The sequence below is a fragment of the Thunnus albacares genome, chromosome 17, assembly GCF_914725855.1.
Source record: "Thunnus albacares chromosome 17, fThuAlb1.1, whole genome shotgun sequence".
Taxonomy (NCBI): domain Eukaryota; kingdom Metazoa; phylum Chordata; class Actinopteri; order Scombriformes; family Scombridae; genus Thunnus; species Thunnus albacares.
This window is the reverse complement of record NC_058122.1, coordinates 10,007,537-10,020,102: the sequence shown is the minus strand read 5'-3', so window position 1 is coordinate 10,020,102 and position 12,566 is coordinate 10,007,537. Positions and strand designations below refer to the sequence as shown.

General features: G+C 41.9%; 1 protein-coding gene across 2 annotated transcripts in view; it reads left to right on the top strand.

Annotated features, from left to right (window-relative positions):
• The first annotated feature begins 1,910 nt into the window (after positions 1-1,910).
• Positions 1,911-12,566, top strand: part of prkcbb (protein kinase C, beta b) — a 101,113-nt gene continuing 90,457 nt past the window's right edge. Inside the window, exons 1-2 of one of the 2 annotated variants that reach the window (XM_044331266.1) lie at positions 1,911-2,362; positions 3,970-4,001. In XM_044331266.1, the coding sequence (XP_044187201.1) occupies positions 2,184-2,362; positions 3,970-4,001 (211 nt within the window). In that variant the 5' untranslated portion in view covers positions 1,911-2,183. The remainder of the gene's footprint in view (positions 2,363-3,969; positions 4,002-12,566) is intronic. The other variant, XM_044331265.1, reaches the window with a different exon arrangement.

Genomic DNA, 12,566 nt, shown 5'->3' with positions numbered 1-12,566 from the left:
GGGGGCCAGACCCACCCATCCAGGAATTTGGCACTCCCAGGAGAAATCAGCATCAATGCCGAGGCTCAAGCCCCGGCCCCAACAACGTGAAAGGGTCCACGAGGCGCAGGAATAAAATAAAATAAAATTCACAGGGAGTAGAGAAGAAACTCCTGAACTTCAGTTCACGGCAGTAACTGTCATTCAGAGTTTTTTTCAGTGTGTTACGCTGGTGCGGGAAGTTAAAGCAGGAAGTTAAAGCGGCTAGCTTGGTTGGCTAGGTTAGCATGCGGGCCGGTATTTTGGTGTAACCAGTGACCATGTGACTTTCAGGGGAATGTGTCGTGGTTGTCATGGTGACGGCCACTGTTGAAAACACAAACAGAACATGTAGGTGTCCTCCTAAAAGTCTTAAATTATTGTATGTTCAACACAGTATATATTTGTCTGGTATTTGAAGAAGCATTCACATTTCTTCATTTATTTTTCTGAAATCTTTTTAAAAAGCTTGTGTGAGATCAAACATTGAATCTCATTGCAGTATCCACACTGATGGTCACAGTCACTAGTTAAACTGACTGTATACCGCTTATAAAAACCAAATGCCTGGCAAGTTACTGTCCTCTGGTGCCAGGACTGAGTCACACACACACACACACAGTTTGCTGAGAGTGTCTTCTTAACATACTTGCTCGCTGTAAGTTAGAGCACGAAGAATTGTCCAGATATACTACCAGTGAGGTCACAGTGCTGAGTCTGAGTGTGTGAGATGTTTATAAATGCGTTGGACGGAGTGGAGGGACAAACGGCTGCTGAGTGCCCGGAGCTCTGGAGGAGTGAGCCGGGAGCAGAGCTGGAGCTTCAGGATGAATAACACCTGCGAGCCACACCAGATTCTTCTCTGATCCGGAGCAAGTTTTTAAACTTTGACTGCTCTGTCTGTGTGTCTGTCAGCATATGTAGCAATGTCATCATGCAGAAACCTACGTCAGGTCACATGGGATAAAGTTTTTTGGTGCTAGAACATACGTACCTTAAAACATACATACTAAAATTTGAATTTTCAGATTTTAATATATATGGAACACTAATGTGAAGCTACAGAGTGATATAAAAACCTCAAAAAAACCCCAACAAACAAACAAACAAAAAAATGCACCCGCCCTTTAAATATTAAATAGTCAGGCACACATTCAACTTTGGGAATGCTTGGTATTTCAAATTTATTTTTAAATTTATTTTTAACCACATTTGATGAACTTTTCAAACAGCACTTTCAGGTAGACAGTGTTTGAGCTTGGAGAGATAAATGAGCTGTTACAGTTTAGGCTCTCACCTTGTCAAGGAAAAGTTAAGGAGTTAAAGCCCCCCCACCTGCTCTCTCCCTACTGCTCTTCCCTCTCTCTCTCTGTCTCCCTCCTCTGTCTCTCCCTCTCCCTCTCTCCCCTCCCCTCTCACTCTCTCTCCCCTCTCTCTCTCTCTCCCCCCCCCCCATCTCCCCTCTCTCTGTCTCTCTCCCCTCCCCTCTCACTTTCTCTCCCCTCTCTCTCTCCCCCCCTCCTCCCCCTCTCTCCTCTGTCTCTCTCCCCTCCCTCTCTCCCCCTCTCTCTCACTCTCCCCTCCTCCCCCTCTCTCTGTCTCTTTCCCCCTCTCTTTCCCCTCCCTCTCTCTCCCCCTCTCTATCACTCTCTCTCTCCCCTCTCTCTCTCTCCCCCCTCCTCCCCCTCTCTCTCTCCTCTTGCTCTCTCTCTCCCTCCCTCTGTATCTCCTCTCTCTCTCTCTCTCTGTCTGTATCTCTCCTCTCTCTCTCTGTATCTCTGCTCTCCCTCTGTATCTCTCCCTCTCTCTCTCTCTCTCTCTCTCTCTCTCTCTCTCTCTCTCTCTCTCTCTGTCTGTCTGTACCTCTCCTCTCTCTCTCTCTCTCTCTCTGACAGTCAGAGGCTCTCTGAGCGCTCAGAAGAAAAGGAGGAAGCAGCGGAGAGCAGCGCAGCGACAGCTCGTCAAGTCAGCCGAAGGACACGGTAGCAAAAACCTAAACAAACTAAATAAAACTAAATCAGCTGATCGGTTTCAAACTCCTCCGCTCGCAAAAACGCACAAGAAGCGACTTTTTTTTTAACTCCAGAAACGTTTTTTCTTTTTGCCACCAACTTCCGTTGGTAAGTTAAAGTAAAAATAAAGATAGTTGCACAGATAGTAGGAGAATGGCAGACTCGGCGGCGGCCAACAGCGACGGGGAGGACGGACCCCGCCAGCCCATGAGAGGCTTCGCGCGCCAGGGAGCCCTCCGCCAGAAGAACGTGCACGAGGTGAAGGACCACAAATTCATCGCGCGCTTCTTCAAGCAGCCCACCTTCTGCAGCCACTGCACCGACTTCATCTGGTGAGGAGCGGACAGAGGGATGGATGGAGGGGTTCACATGGAGAGCAGTTTTTGAAATGCATTTATTTCAGTTGGTTTAATACATTAATTGGTGCTATTATATAATATGGTGAAGAAATGGAAAATGGCATTATTTGGTGCGCAATATAATGGTTTAAAAATAGCCTTTGTTAGTTTAGTCATGGGAAAATAAATGGAGTAGGCTTTCAAGAAAATAACAGGACAAGTTTCAGTTTAACAGTTAGTTCTTTTTAGATCATGATTTAATGACAACAGCTCAAATAAAAGGGTAGAGAGAAGGAGAGATAAACATGAAAAAGACAAAATGGCTGTAGACTATAATGTTTGTTTTTAATAGTACTGCATCATTAAGTTACAGCAGGAATAAAGAAAGTGGGAGGGGTGCACTGGTTGCACAGTTTTCCTAAAATAAACATCGATTTGAGTCTTATTCATGGACTTGTTGATGCTACATGTGTAAGGAAGGGCAGAAGGGAAGACGGAAAGATATGTGGGCTGCACCAGTAAAAAGGAATGGCTGCAGATCATTGTTTGATGGCATCAAGTAGGCAAAGGAACTGAGAGAGGCTCAAACACTGATACAGCTGTTGACACAACTTCATTCTTCTCCCTCCTTCTCATTCTCTCTTAATTTTCTCCTCTCAGTCACCTGTGCAGACATGTCACCAGCCCACCGGGGTTTACTAGACAGTGATACAGCGCTCGGGTTATTAAATGAATTTCCGGCTCTAGGTTGGCCTAATTTGTCCCGTTTCTTATTATCTTTGCTGTGCACTATTCCCAAAACGACCATTATTTAAGTCCTGCGACGGGCTTTTTAATTTGTGAATGGATAAATGATTTGACCTAGAAGAATGTGCGTGTGAGAGTGTGCTTGTGTGTATGTGAGTGTGCAGCTTATGTGCGTGTTCATGGAATTGTCTCACAGGTTGTAAATACCTCTGAATTGAGGAACACTGTGCACCCTGTGTATCAGCTTGACCTGTTTAAACAATAAAATCTATCCATCTATCTATCTATCTATCTATCTGGGTCAATAAGCATAATGAAAAAGAACAATGAGAGCACTAAGTGATTTCACACCCCGAGAGATAATCTATTTGTAGCCACAATATGAAAATGAGCAGGGCTGAATGTGTGTTCGTGCGTGTGTGTGCGTGCGCACACCTGCAGGCATCCCAGCATTCTCCATACCACTGACTAGGTGTGGTTTACCATCTTGCCCTGGGGCAGCTACAATCCTGCCTAACAGAACAGTATGTGTGTGTGTTGTGAGTGGACCTTAGATGACCTCAGTGTACTGTTCATACAATAATCAAATGTCCTCACTGCCTGCATACATCAGTGGTGTGTGTATGATTTTATTTTCTGCTCTTTTGGATGGAAAGCTTTAGCACTGTAGGACAGAAATGGCAGACAGTATTTGACATTTGCTTTACGCAAATGTCTTGAGGCAAAGAGAGAGCTTTTCAGAATTCCTTTTTCAAGTTTTTTTTTTGTTGTTGTTGTGTGTGAACCATGTGTTCATGTGCACGCCTGTGCCTGTACGATGTTCAACCTGTTTTCTGTGTATGTTCTCTCCACAGGGGTTTTGGCAAGCAGGGATTCCAGTGTCAAGGTAGGTGGATTAAACGCAAACACACACACACACACACACACCCATACCAACACATTCTCATACAGAAATAGAATAAATAGATATATTTCCAATGACTTCCAAAATGACATATATGAGGGTTTTCATCACCCTCTATAGGATGGATTGGGACCAGACCACATAGGTCGACTGTACCTGCACTCCAGAACGACCCATAGGACCGTTACAAATCACTGTTAGAAAATAATGATATTTTATGGTGTGAGTTAAGGTCTAGTTAGGTTTAAGCACAAAACCCATGTGGTTAGGGTTAGGAACAGATCATGACTTGGGTTAAAATGATTACTTGAAAGGTAGTTTAGACTTCCTTAAGATTACGCAACCTATGTTGCCATGGCAACAGTAAACACCATGATATTGTTTTTAAAAAAATGTACCAACTTGCGGTTGGAAACAGGAAGCAAATGGTGGTCTCTTGCAGCAGAGTCCACTTTCTGCCATCTAACTATCTAGCCAATAGATAGTTGCTTAATGATTGAATATCAACTTTGACGTCCCTAGTTTCTCTCATCCTTTTCTGTTTCTCTGTCTTTTCTCTCTGCTTACAGTATCTCTGTGTCTCTCTTCGGTTCTCCCATTGCCCACTTTCAATCTCTGTCTCTGAGGTTCAGACAAGACCGATCTTTTCTTAATAATGGTTTATTTTCTCCTCTCTTTATCTCCATAATTTATCTCTCCCCCTTCTCTTCTGATTTCTTTCTCTTTACTCTCCACTATTCCCTACATCTACCTTTGTCTCTTTCTTTTATTCCACCACTTTCTTCTCTCTTCTTCTCTAGTAAATCATTTAATCGTTTTTTATGTTTTTTTTTCTATGTATGATCTATCTGTTTCTATATATGAATGTGAGTGAATCTGAGGTCCCATGTTCTTATTTCTGATTCACAAGGTGGCGAATTCAAAAACAATATTGCACAAAAACATGCAATGAACTTCACTTATTTTGACAATTACTGGAGTTAATGAAAATGAGGGCATGTCATTGTTTATTTAGTGTTATTATTTTTAGTGGGTTTTAATTTAACACCAATACCAAGCCTCAAATCTTGACTCCAGACGTCACCAGCATGACAAGCCAGTCAACCTCCCTGGTGTGCAATTATTTCAAAGTGTAGCGATTTTAAAAGATCCTTGAAACTGGGGATTTAGATGGGAACAAAGAACGATATTGTGAAGCTCTTATTCCAGTATGGGACAAAATAAATACTGATGTGAAGAAAGAACAGACAGCAGGATTTTAGACATATTACAATATACTGTACGGAGGGACATGTGGTTGTTAAATGCCATAGAAATATTCTGTTCCTTACAGCGGTGAATTTAGCTTTTCATATAAAGTAACCATATATATTTTCATATAGAGTAACCCGATATTATGTTTCAGCTTTATTAAAAATTAGTATGAAAAGTCTCCATGGGAATCAATATATAGTGCGCCCAAGGCAAGTCTGGAAGTGGAGGCAGGACTGCTTGATTCACAGAGTGGAGCATACTGTAGGTGTAGATTTAGTTATGGATAGTACTATAGGAAGCTAACCAAGGCTCAGGAAGTAAATAGATATCCTATTTATTACTCTGTTAGGTGACTGAGCTTTAAACAGTCCCAGCTCTATCATCAAATGTATTTCTTTAAAAAAACAAGTCAAATATATAATAAGATCACAGCAGAAATAGTGACATGTCATAGTAGGAAAACGTACAGGTGTTACTAATGACATTTATGATGGCTTGGTTGTATTCAAGTGTCCCAGTAAGCCTTGACAATGTGACAGTGAGCCAGCATGCACAAAACCAGGACCTTGAATCTAAAGCAGCTAATTAATTTTATTATTTCCACTTGTGTTTTATACTATTGCATGTCAAAATGTCTTCAGTAAAATAAAAACCCTGTTGTGTACTTAAGAGCTTTGAGACACGTTAGCAGGAAATGTCTCGTCCCTGAGCTTAAAAGTCAACCGCTTGCACCCCTGATGGAGGATAACATTAGAGGTTAGGGCTTGATCATTTAGGATCAGCTCATCAACAGCGATGCAGTGTTCACTTCCTTTAATGATGAAGTGGAGCGAGACATCTGATTTTGTGGCTGTTGCTGGTTTCATCTACGCGGAAAAGATTGATGAAACTTATGTGTGCTGCAGTTTTTTTTCTGCCATTTGAATATCATAGTGACTCAGAACTGTCGTAAGATAACCCTATAGAAAAATTTAACTATTCAAGAGTTTTCCCATCAGTCTGTGCTGTGTGACATTGACATTATCATTTTAAACAAATGCAAAGTTAGTCATGGAAACAATTCAGAGCCAGTTTGCTACTTTGCTTTTCTTTGCCCTCGTTCCCCTCCCTCCCTATCGCTCTCTTCCTGTCCATCATCTCCATAATTCACAGTGGAAACAGACTCACTTCACTCACGTCAGCATCCGGTTCGTAGCTGTTAGGACGACATCAACTATCAGAGAAACATAGTTATCTGACAATAATGATGAGGTGCTTTTGGACTTTTGTGTTTTTATCAATTTACTTGTGTTTTTTTCTACTTGTACTAACAGCCAACTGGATGTGTTCAAGGATTTTCACGTCTCCTAGCAACAGTGAAAAATTCAGACGCAGCTGTCTATATGCTGTAAGATGGAAGAGGTGCTGTTCAACACAGCAGTGGGTTTGCTGGTAATTAGCCTATATGAATATGTGATAGGTCAATAGTGTCCTTTAGGGCAAGCATCCGCTGCACTGTAGGGAACCTCGGTGGCAGTGCTGTTGTAGGTCTAGGGGCACCTGCTGATGGACATTGGTGGATAGATGGGAGAATGGATGGATAGAAGAGGAAGAGGGAAAGGGAACAAGAGTATTTCACATCTGAAATTTCAGATCTCACTCCAGCATTCCAAAATAACTTGAATATGTGTGTTTTCAGCATGTGTGTGTATGTGAGTTAGTAATCGCCAGCACTTAGCAACAGTTTGCACCTACTTCTTCCATCAGGTATGTTTGTGTGTTTGTCCTGAGTTGCTCTCTGACCAATCTGTCTGTCTGGAGCAGGGTATCACTTCCCTAGAGCTCAGGGAGAAAGGGAATTCCTCTGCAAGGTCACACACACACACACACACACACACACACACACGGAGTAAAGTGAGATCAGTGTTTGGGTGTGCTTTACCTCTTGGTTGTGTCTGTTTGACAGTCACATAGTTCTCACAGAACTAAAGGGAGGCTGTTTGTGTTTATACAGCATGATGTACTGTAGCGCATGAATAGATGGATCTGTGGTGCAGTTTGTCTGAGAAAGAGAAGACGTTTTTATTTTTTTATTTTACATTTTAATCACCCACACTGTATAAGAGAGATAGTATTAAATACAGTGTATGGTCTGCATGTTTAAATGTAAGTTGTATTTACTACAGCTCCTGCGTCTTGTAAGTTTATCACAGTATTCTGAGACCATTACTCATTTCCACAGTGTCTATGGAACGATTGTACATTCGCAACCTGAATCAGATCTTGTCTACCTTCCACTGATCACTCAGAAATGAACTCGTCTTCAAGTTTTTTTTCTCTCTCTCTCTAATTTCACTCCTCTCTTACAGTAGTTTATTTCCACTCTTCGCCCCAAAAATTGTAGATGAGCTGCAAAGCAAATGTTTATGGTTTCAGCAAAGCTAAATTTTATTGGCAGCATTTGACAATGTGCCATTTGTTCCTCTTGGTCTTCATTCAACCTTGTCATGAGTGAAAAAGGAAGTTTCATCACCCTTTTTTAGAAACAAGATGGAGGGAAACAGTTCAGTGTACCTTGCAGTCTACCTTTCAGTCTGGAACACTCTTGACTCTTGTCATGAAGTAAAATGTATGCATGGCTATGCAATATTTGATGATCCAGGTCCTGCTCTCTGCATTTAAATTAAGGTGACTGTGTACTCCTTCAGACATGCTTGTTGGACACAGTAAAAGCCCATTAACACCCCCCCATTTCTGTAACTTTCCTACATTCACACCCACACCCACACGGCTTTTCACTCCACCTTTGAGTGAAGCTGTTTGGAACAACTATAAACAAGTTTGATTTCCAACATGGTCAGACAACAAGTCATAGAAACCTGTTCTGAGCGACCTATAAATCAAGCTGTAGTCAGCAAAGGGGAAGGTGGGGGGCTGGAGCAGCACCCCCAACAGCAGCCTGTAACAGGTTTCATAAAGCAGCAACAGCTTGTGGTATGTTTTGCTTATGCTTGTGGTAAGAAGGAAGTGGTGTAGACATTTGTGTTAATGTTTCAAACATGATTTGATGTTTTTTAGATCTACCGACAGCCAGCTGATATGAAGCACATAATTTGTATTTCTTGCCTGAGATTGTGTGTGTTTTTAGTTGCTTTACCTTTTGTCATGATTGTTTGATTTCAGCAGTATTTTTAATGTATGTTTTGGACATCTACAGTATAAGCCTTTATTACAGACAGTAGTAGAGAAACTACAGGAAATGAGAGAGAGCGAGAGAGAGAGAGAGAGAGAGAGAGAGAGAGAGAGAGAGAGATCTTACAAGGGACTCAAACCAGAGATGTTGCAGTTTATGGTCAGTGTCTTCTATTTTCAGCTTCCATAATGCAGCATCAAATATCTACTGTTTAGAGTCACAAACCACTCCAGCAGTATAGTCCACTACTTGGCTGTCCAGCTCTTGGCTCAGTATGTATTACATCTATTGTCTGACATGAATTCAAGCTGACCAAAGCCATTTTTCTTCATGAACACGGACACAACTACAGGCTTTAAATGGCCAGAGGAGGTGTTTTTAATATTAAAAATAGAGATTTTGTTTTTTGTTGATTTAGAAAAACATTATCTAAAAGTGAAACTTGTTCATATGCTCACCTTTCCATACACTCTACATCTACTGTGTATTTTCATCTGTGTTGTTTCAGTGGTGGGAAAAGTGAATGAATACAGTACATGAATAAAAGGGAAGAAAACTCCATCACTTTGAATGGTGATTTGCACAGTCTGATACTGCAAATACAGTGCAGTTCTGTCTGGGTTTTGTATATTGTGTAACTGTGTGTTGTATTGCTGGTTGGAGCGGCTCTCTGCCTCCGTGTTGTTGTTGTTGTAGTAAACAGTGAACTGTAATGCATCAGTGGGATTCTGCTGTCCAGTTTTCCATGCACTAGAAAGAGTCTAGGAGCACACCTGTTACCAGAGGAAATTAATTGGATGAGAAGGCCAGAACGACATTGTTGGTGATCAATTAGTACATTTAAATTTTGCAAGGAGCTGCTGCACTTGCACTATGTCCACATTCACTTAACCACTGTTGCTGATATGATTATAAGGCTAACTATTCATACCATGAAACAAAGAAGCACACTGCACTAAAAACACAACAAGCCAACACCCTGACCCTCCGTACCTGCAGTTTAGTGAAATTCCACAAATTTAACTGCAATGTGTAAAGTTTCAGTCATAACTAGCTATACTGTATGTGTGTGTCAGGATAGGACTGACCCTGACACACACACCCTGACGCAGTCCAGCTCTCTGCATCTGCATTTTAGTCCCCTTTCTCTGTGTAAAAAACATTCATGTTCATAAAATCCAAGGCTCATCGTTTTCCATTTGACAGACCTTGACATTTTCTTGATTGCTTGGCTCTCGTTTATACTTCATATGTTGCAATTGGAAAACAATCGTTGCGCTTCACAGTTTGTGTATCTAGTTAGTATTTTAAAACTGACTGGATTAGAGGTGTACACTATGCTAAAGGAATCTTCAGAATGTGTGACAACAGTGATATGATATTAATTTGAGGGATGTCAGATTGTGCGATTAATGCATGGTGAATTATAGGGCTACAATGTAAATAGAAAAAAAATGAAGGCAGAGGCGTGTCAGTAGCTCCTGTCATCTATCTGCACCACTCTTATGCTTTGAAAATGCAGCAAAGTCACATAGACTCTTTTTTGTGTTGCCTCCCTTGTTTTATTTTGTGTTTGTCATGAATCTATTAAGGAAAATGTATGTTTTTCCCCTAAACTTTATTCAAAAATGATACTTACAAAATGTCATGCCAGCCTGTGTATTCTCTGTCATTTCATTCGAAATCAGAGTACGAATGATTGGCTTGAAGACAAAGGTTGTAGAGGATTTGGTCCTGAATTTCCGGCGATGTCTGGCTCTCTCTGATCACCAAAGCTCCAAATCGTCTGTCAGTTGTCTCAGTGTGATCAAGGACCACAGTTTTGGACTGACCATAGATTTTACCAGGTTTCTCTCACAATTGTCAACTTTCGTCTCAGACAACCAAAAATATCACAGCTTAAAGGGGCCTTAAGACTAGCTTACAGACCAGCTGATTCATTCCCTCCTCCAGCTGCCTGCTGATACTGTGGTTCTGTGGCACTGGCCCAGTCAGTCCAGTTCAACATCCACCGATACCATTGGTTGATGAGAAATATTGGCCTGACTCATTGCGCACAGAGACCCAATCAAGCTGCTGCAGTTGCAACTCCCTAGAGGGCACAAATATGTCACTCTCTCAGTAAAGACAGGTCCCTTAGACTTATCACTATAGACACATTGAAAAGCATATAGTCTGTAGTAAAAATGTCAGTTTTGGTTGGGCAGGCACAGCACTCAGACTGGGGTGCAAGGCGCCTGTGGCCCACCCATAATTTGTGTGCATGTGCACATGCCGCATTTTCCATTTAATGAACCAGTGAGCGCTTATTTCCTTAATGGCTGTTTGTGCTGCTTACCAGAACTGTGTGTACTGTAATGCTTCCATGTGATTGGTTTTGTGTGTGTGTTTATGCGTGCATTTCTAAATGGGTGTGTTAATAATGAGTTGGGTTTAAGTGTGTCACTGGCGGTCAAGTGTCCTCCACTGTCTCCCCACAGCCTTAATGGACAAATTATCCCTTTAGAGAGCTTGAGAGGGATGGAGGTGGGGGGGGGGGGGGGGGGGGGGGGCTGGGTGGTATGGTAAATAGGGAGCTAAGGAGGCAAAGAAAGGAAGAAAGAGATGCATGAAAAGAAGGAAAAGAGAGATGAGATGAGAGATGAGAAAGGGGAGGAGGCAGAGGAAAATGGAAAGAAAAAGTGGGGGTGGAATCCATAGATGGAAGAGGGAGAGACAAAAGGGGGGAGAAAGTGAGTGGGAAGGGCGTAGGAAGGAGAGGAGGATTACATGTGATTTCCTTGAAAGTCCTAAAGAAAGTGGCTCATACAGTAGCAAGTGCAGGGAAAACAGAAGAATTGACGTGTAACATGTCCTTCGAGAGCAAGATTGTAATGTAATATGAAACATATGCAGTACAAAACATGCAGTATAGAGAATACAAGGAGGAGAGAGGGGGTTAAATTTGAAAAAAAGAGGAACTGATGAAGATTGAGGAAGGATAAATTGGGTCAAAAATAGAGATGCATGCTAAGTTCTCTGTAATATATTCATTCTACCATTTTATACAGCATCACATCCTAAAAATAATCCCCTTACAGTGTATATGAGGTCTTGTTGTGCATACTGTATCATGCTGTTGCAAATCGTGGTACATTCACAGCTGTTTTGTATGATTTAAGATCACACTCTGGATCAAGAGGACTGCACAAAACTAGAGTGGTTGGTTCCTGCAGCCAAAGGACAATTACATACAGTATATTCTAAAAAATAGAATAAATTAAACAAGGCAGATGGTTGAAAATGAGTGAAAAAGGTATGCTGGAATGACACTCGAGCAGAGAGGTGGTGGGTGAGATTTTGCCTCCAGGCAGAGGAGATAATGGACAGGGAAGAAGGGGTATAGAAAAGAGCTGAGAGAGAGAGATAAAACGGTCTAGGCACGCAGTGTAGATTTCACCTAAAACAAGCCCCAAAAAAGTCTTGTTTGCTGCAGCTATTAGCCCTCGTCAAAAGGAAAAATGTATGTATTCAAGAGGTCTATTCAAGCCTCCCTTTGACTAAAGGAGTCATTTGTGTTCGAGTTTAATCTGGTGTCTCTTGCTTTCACCAGCAACCATTGAGCTGTCGTTGGGCATGGCGCCCGCGGTTCCTCTGGATTCACATAATACGTTTTCTGCTTTTTCATGAGCCTATCTGGGTTCAAATGAGTTAGCGAACATTGGTGTCTGTTGGCAGTGCCGAACGCAGCTCAGGTGCTTCTGCAACTCCAACCTGTGTGGGTGGGAGGTCTCTGGATCCAAAACCTGCTTCCTACACACACAAACATGCACACACACACACACACACACACACACACACACACACACATGCATGCATGCATGAACACACACACACACAGATCACACAAATGTGTGCCCAAAAACAAAATGGGTATTCAAGCACAAACGCATTAAACGCAGAAAAATGCACGCACGCACACACACACACACACACACACACACACACACACACACACACACACACACAGCTGATGTTGAGGTGTATCATTGAGATACTGAAGCAAAGGGAAATGGATGAAAACATCTTACTCTCTCTTCCAGTCTTTTGTTTTTCCTCCTCCTCCTTCCTGATTTCTTTTG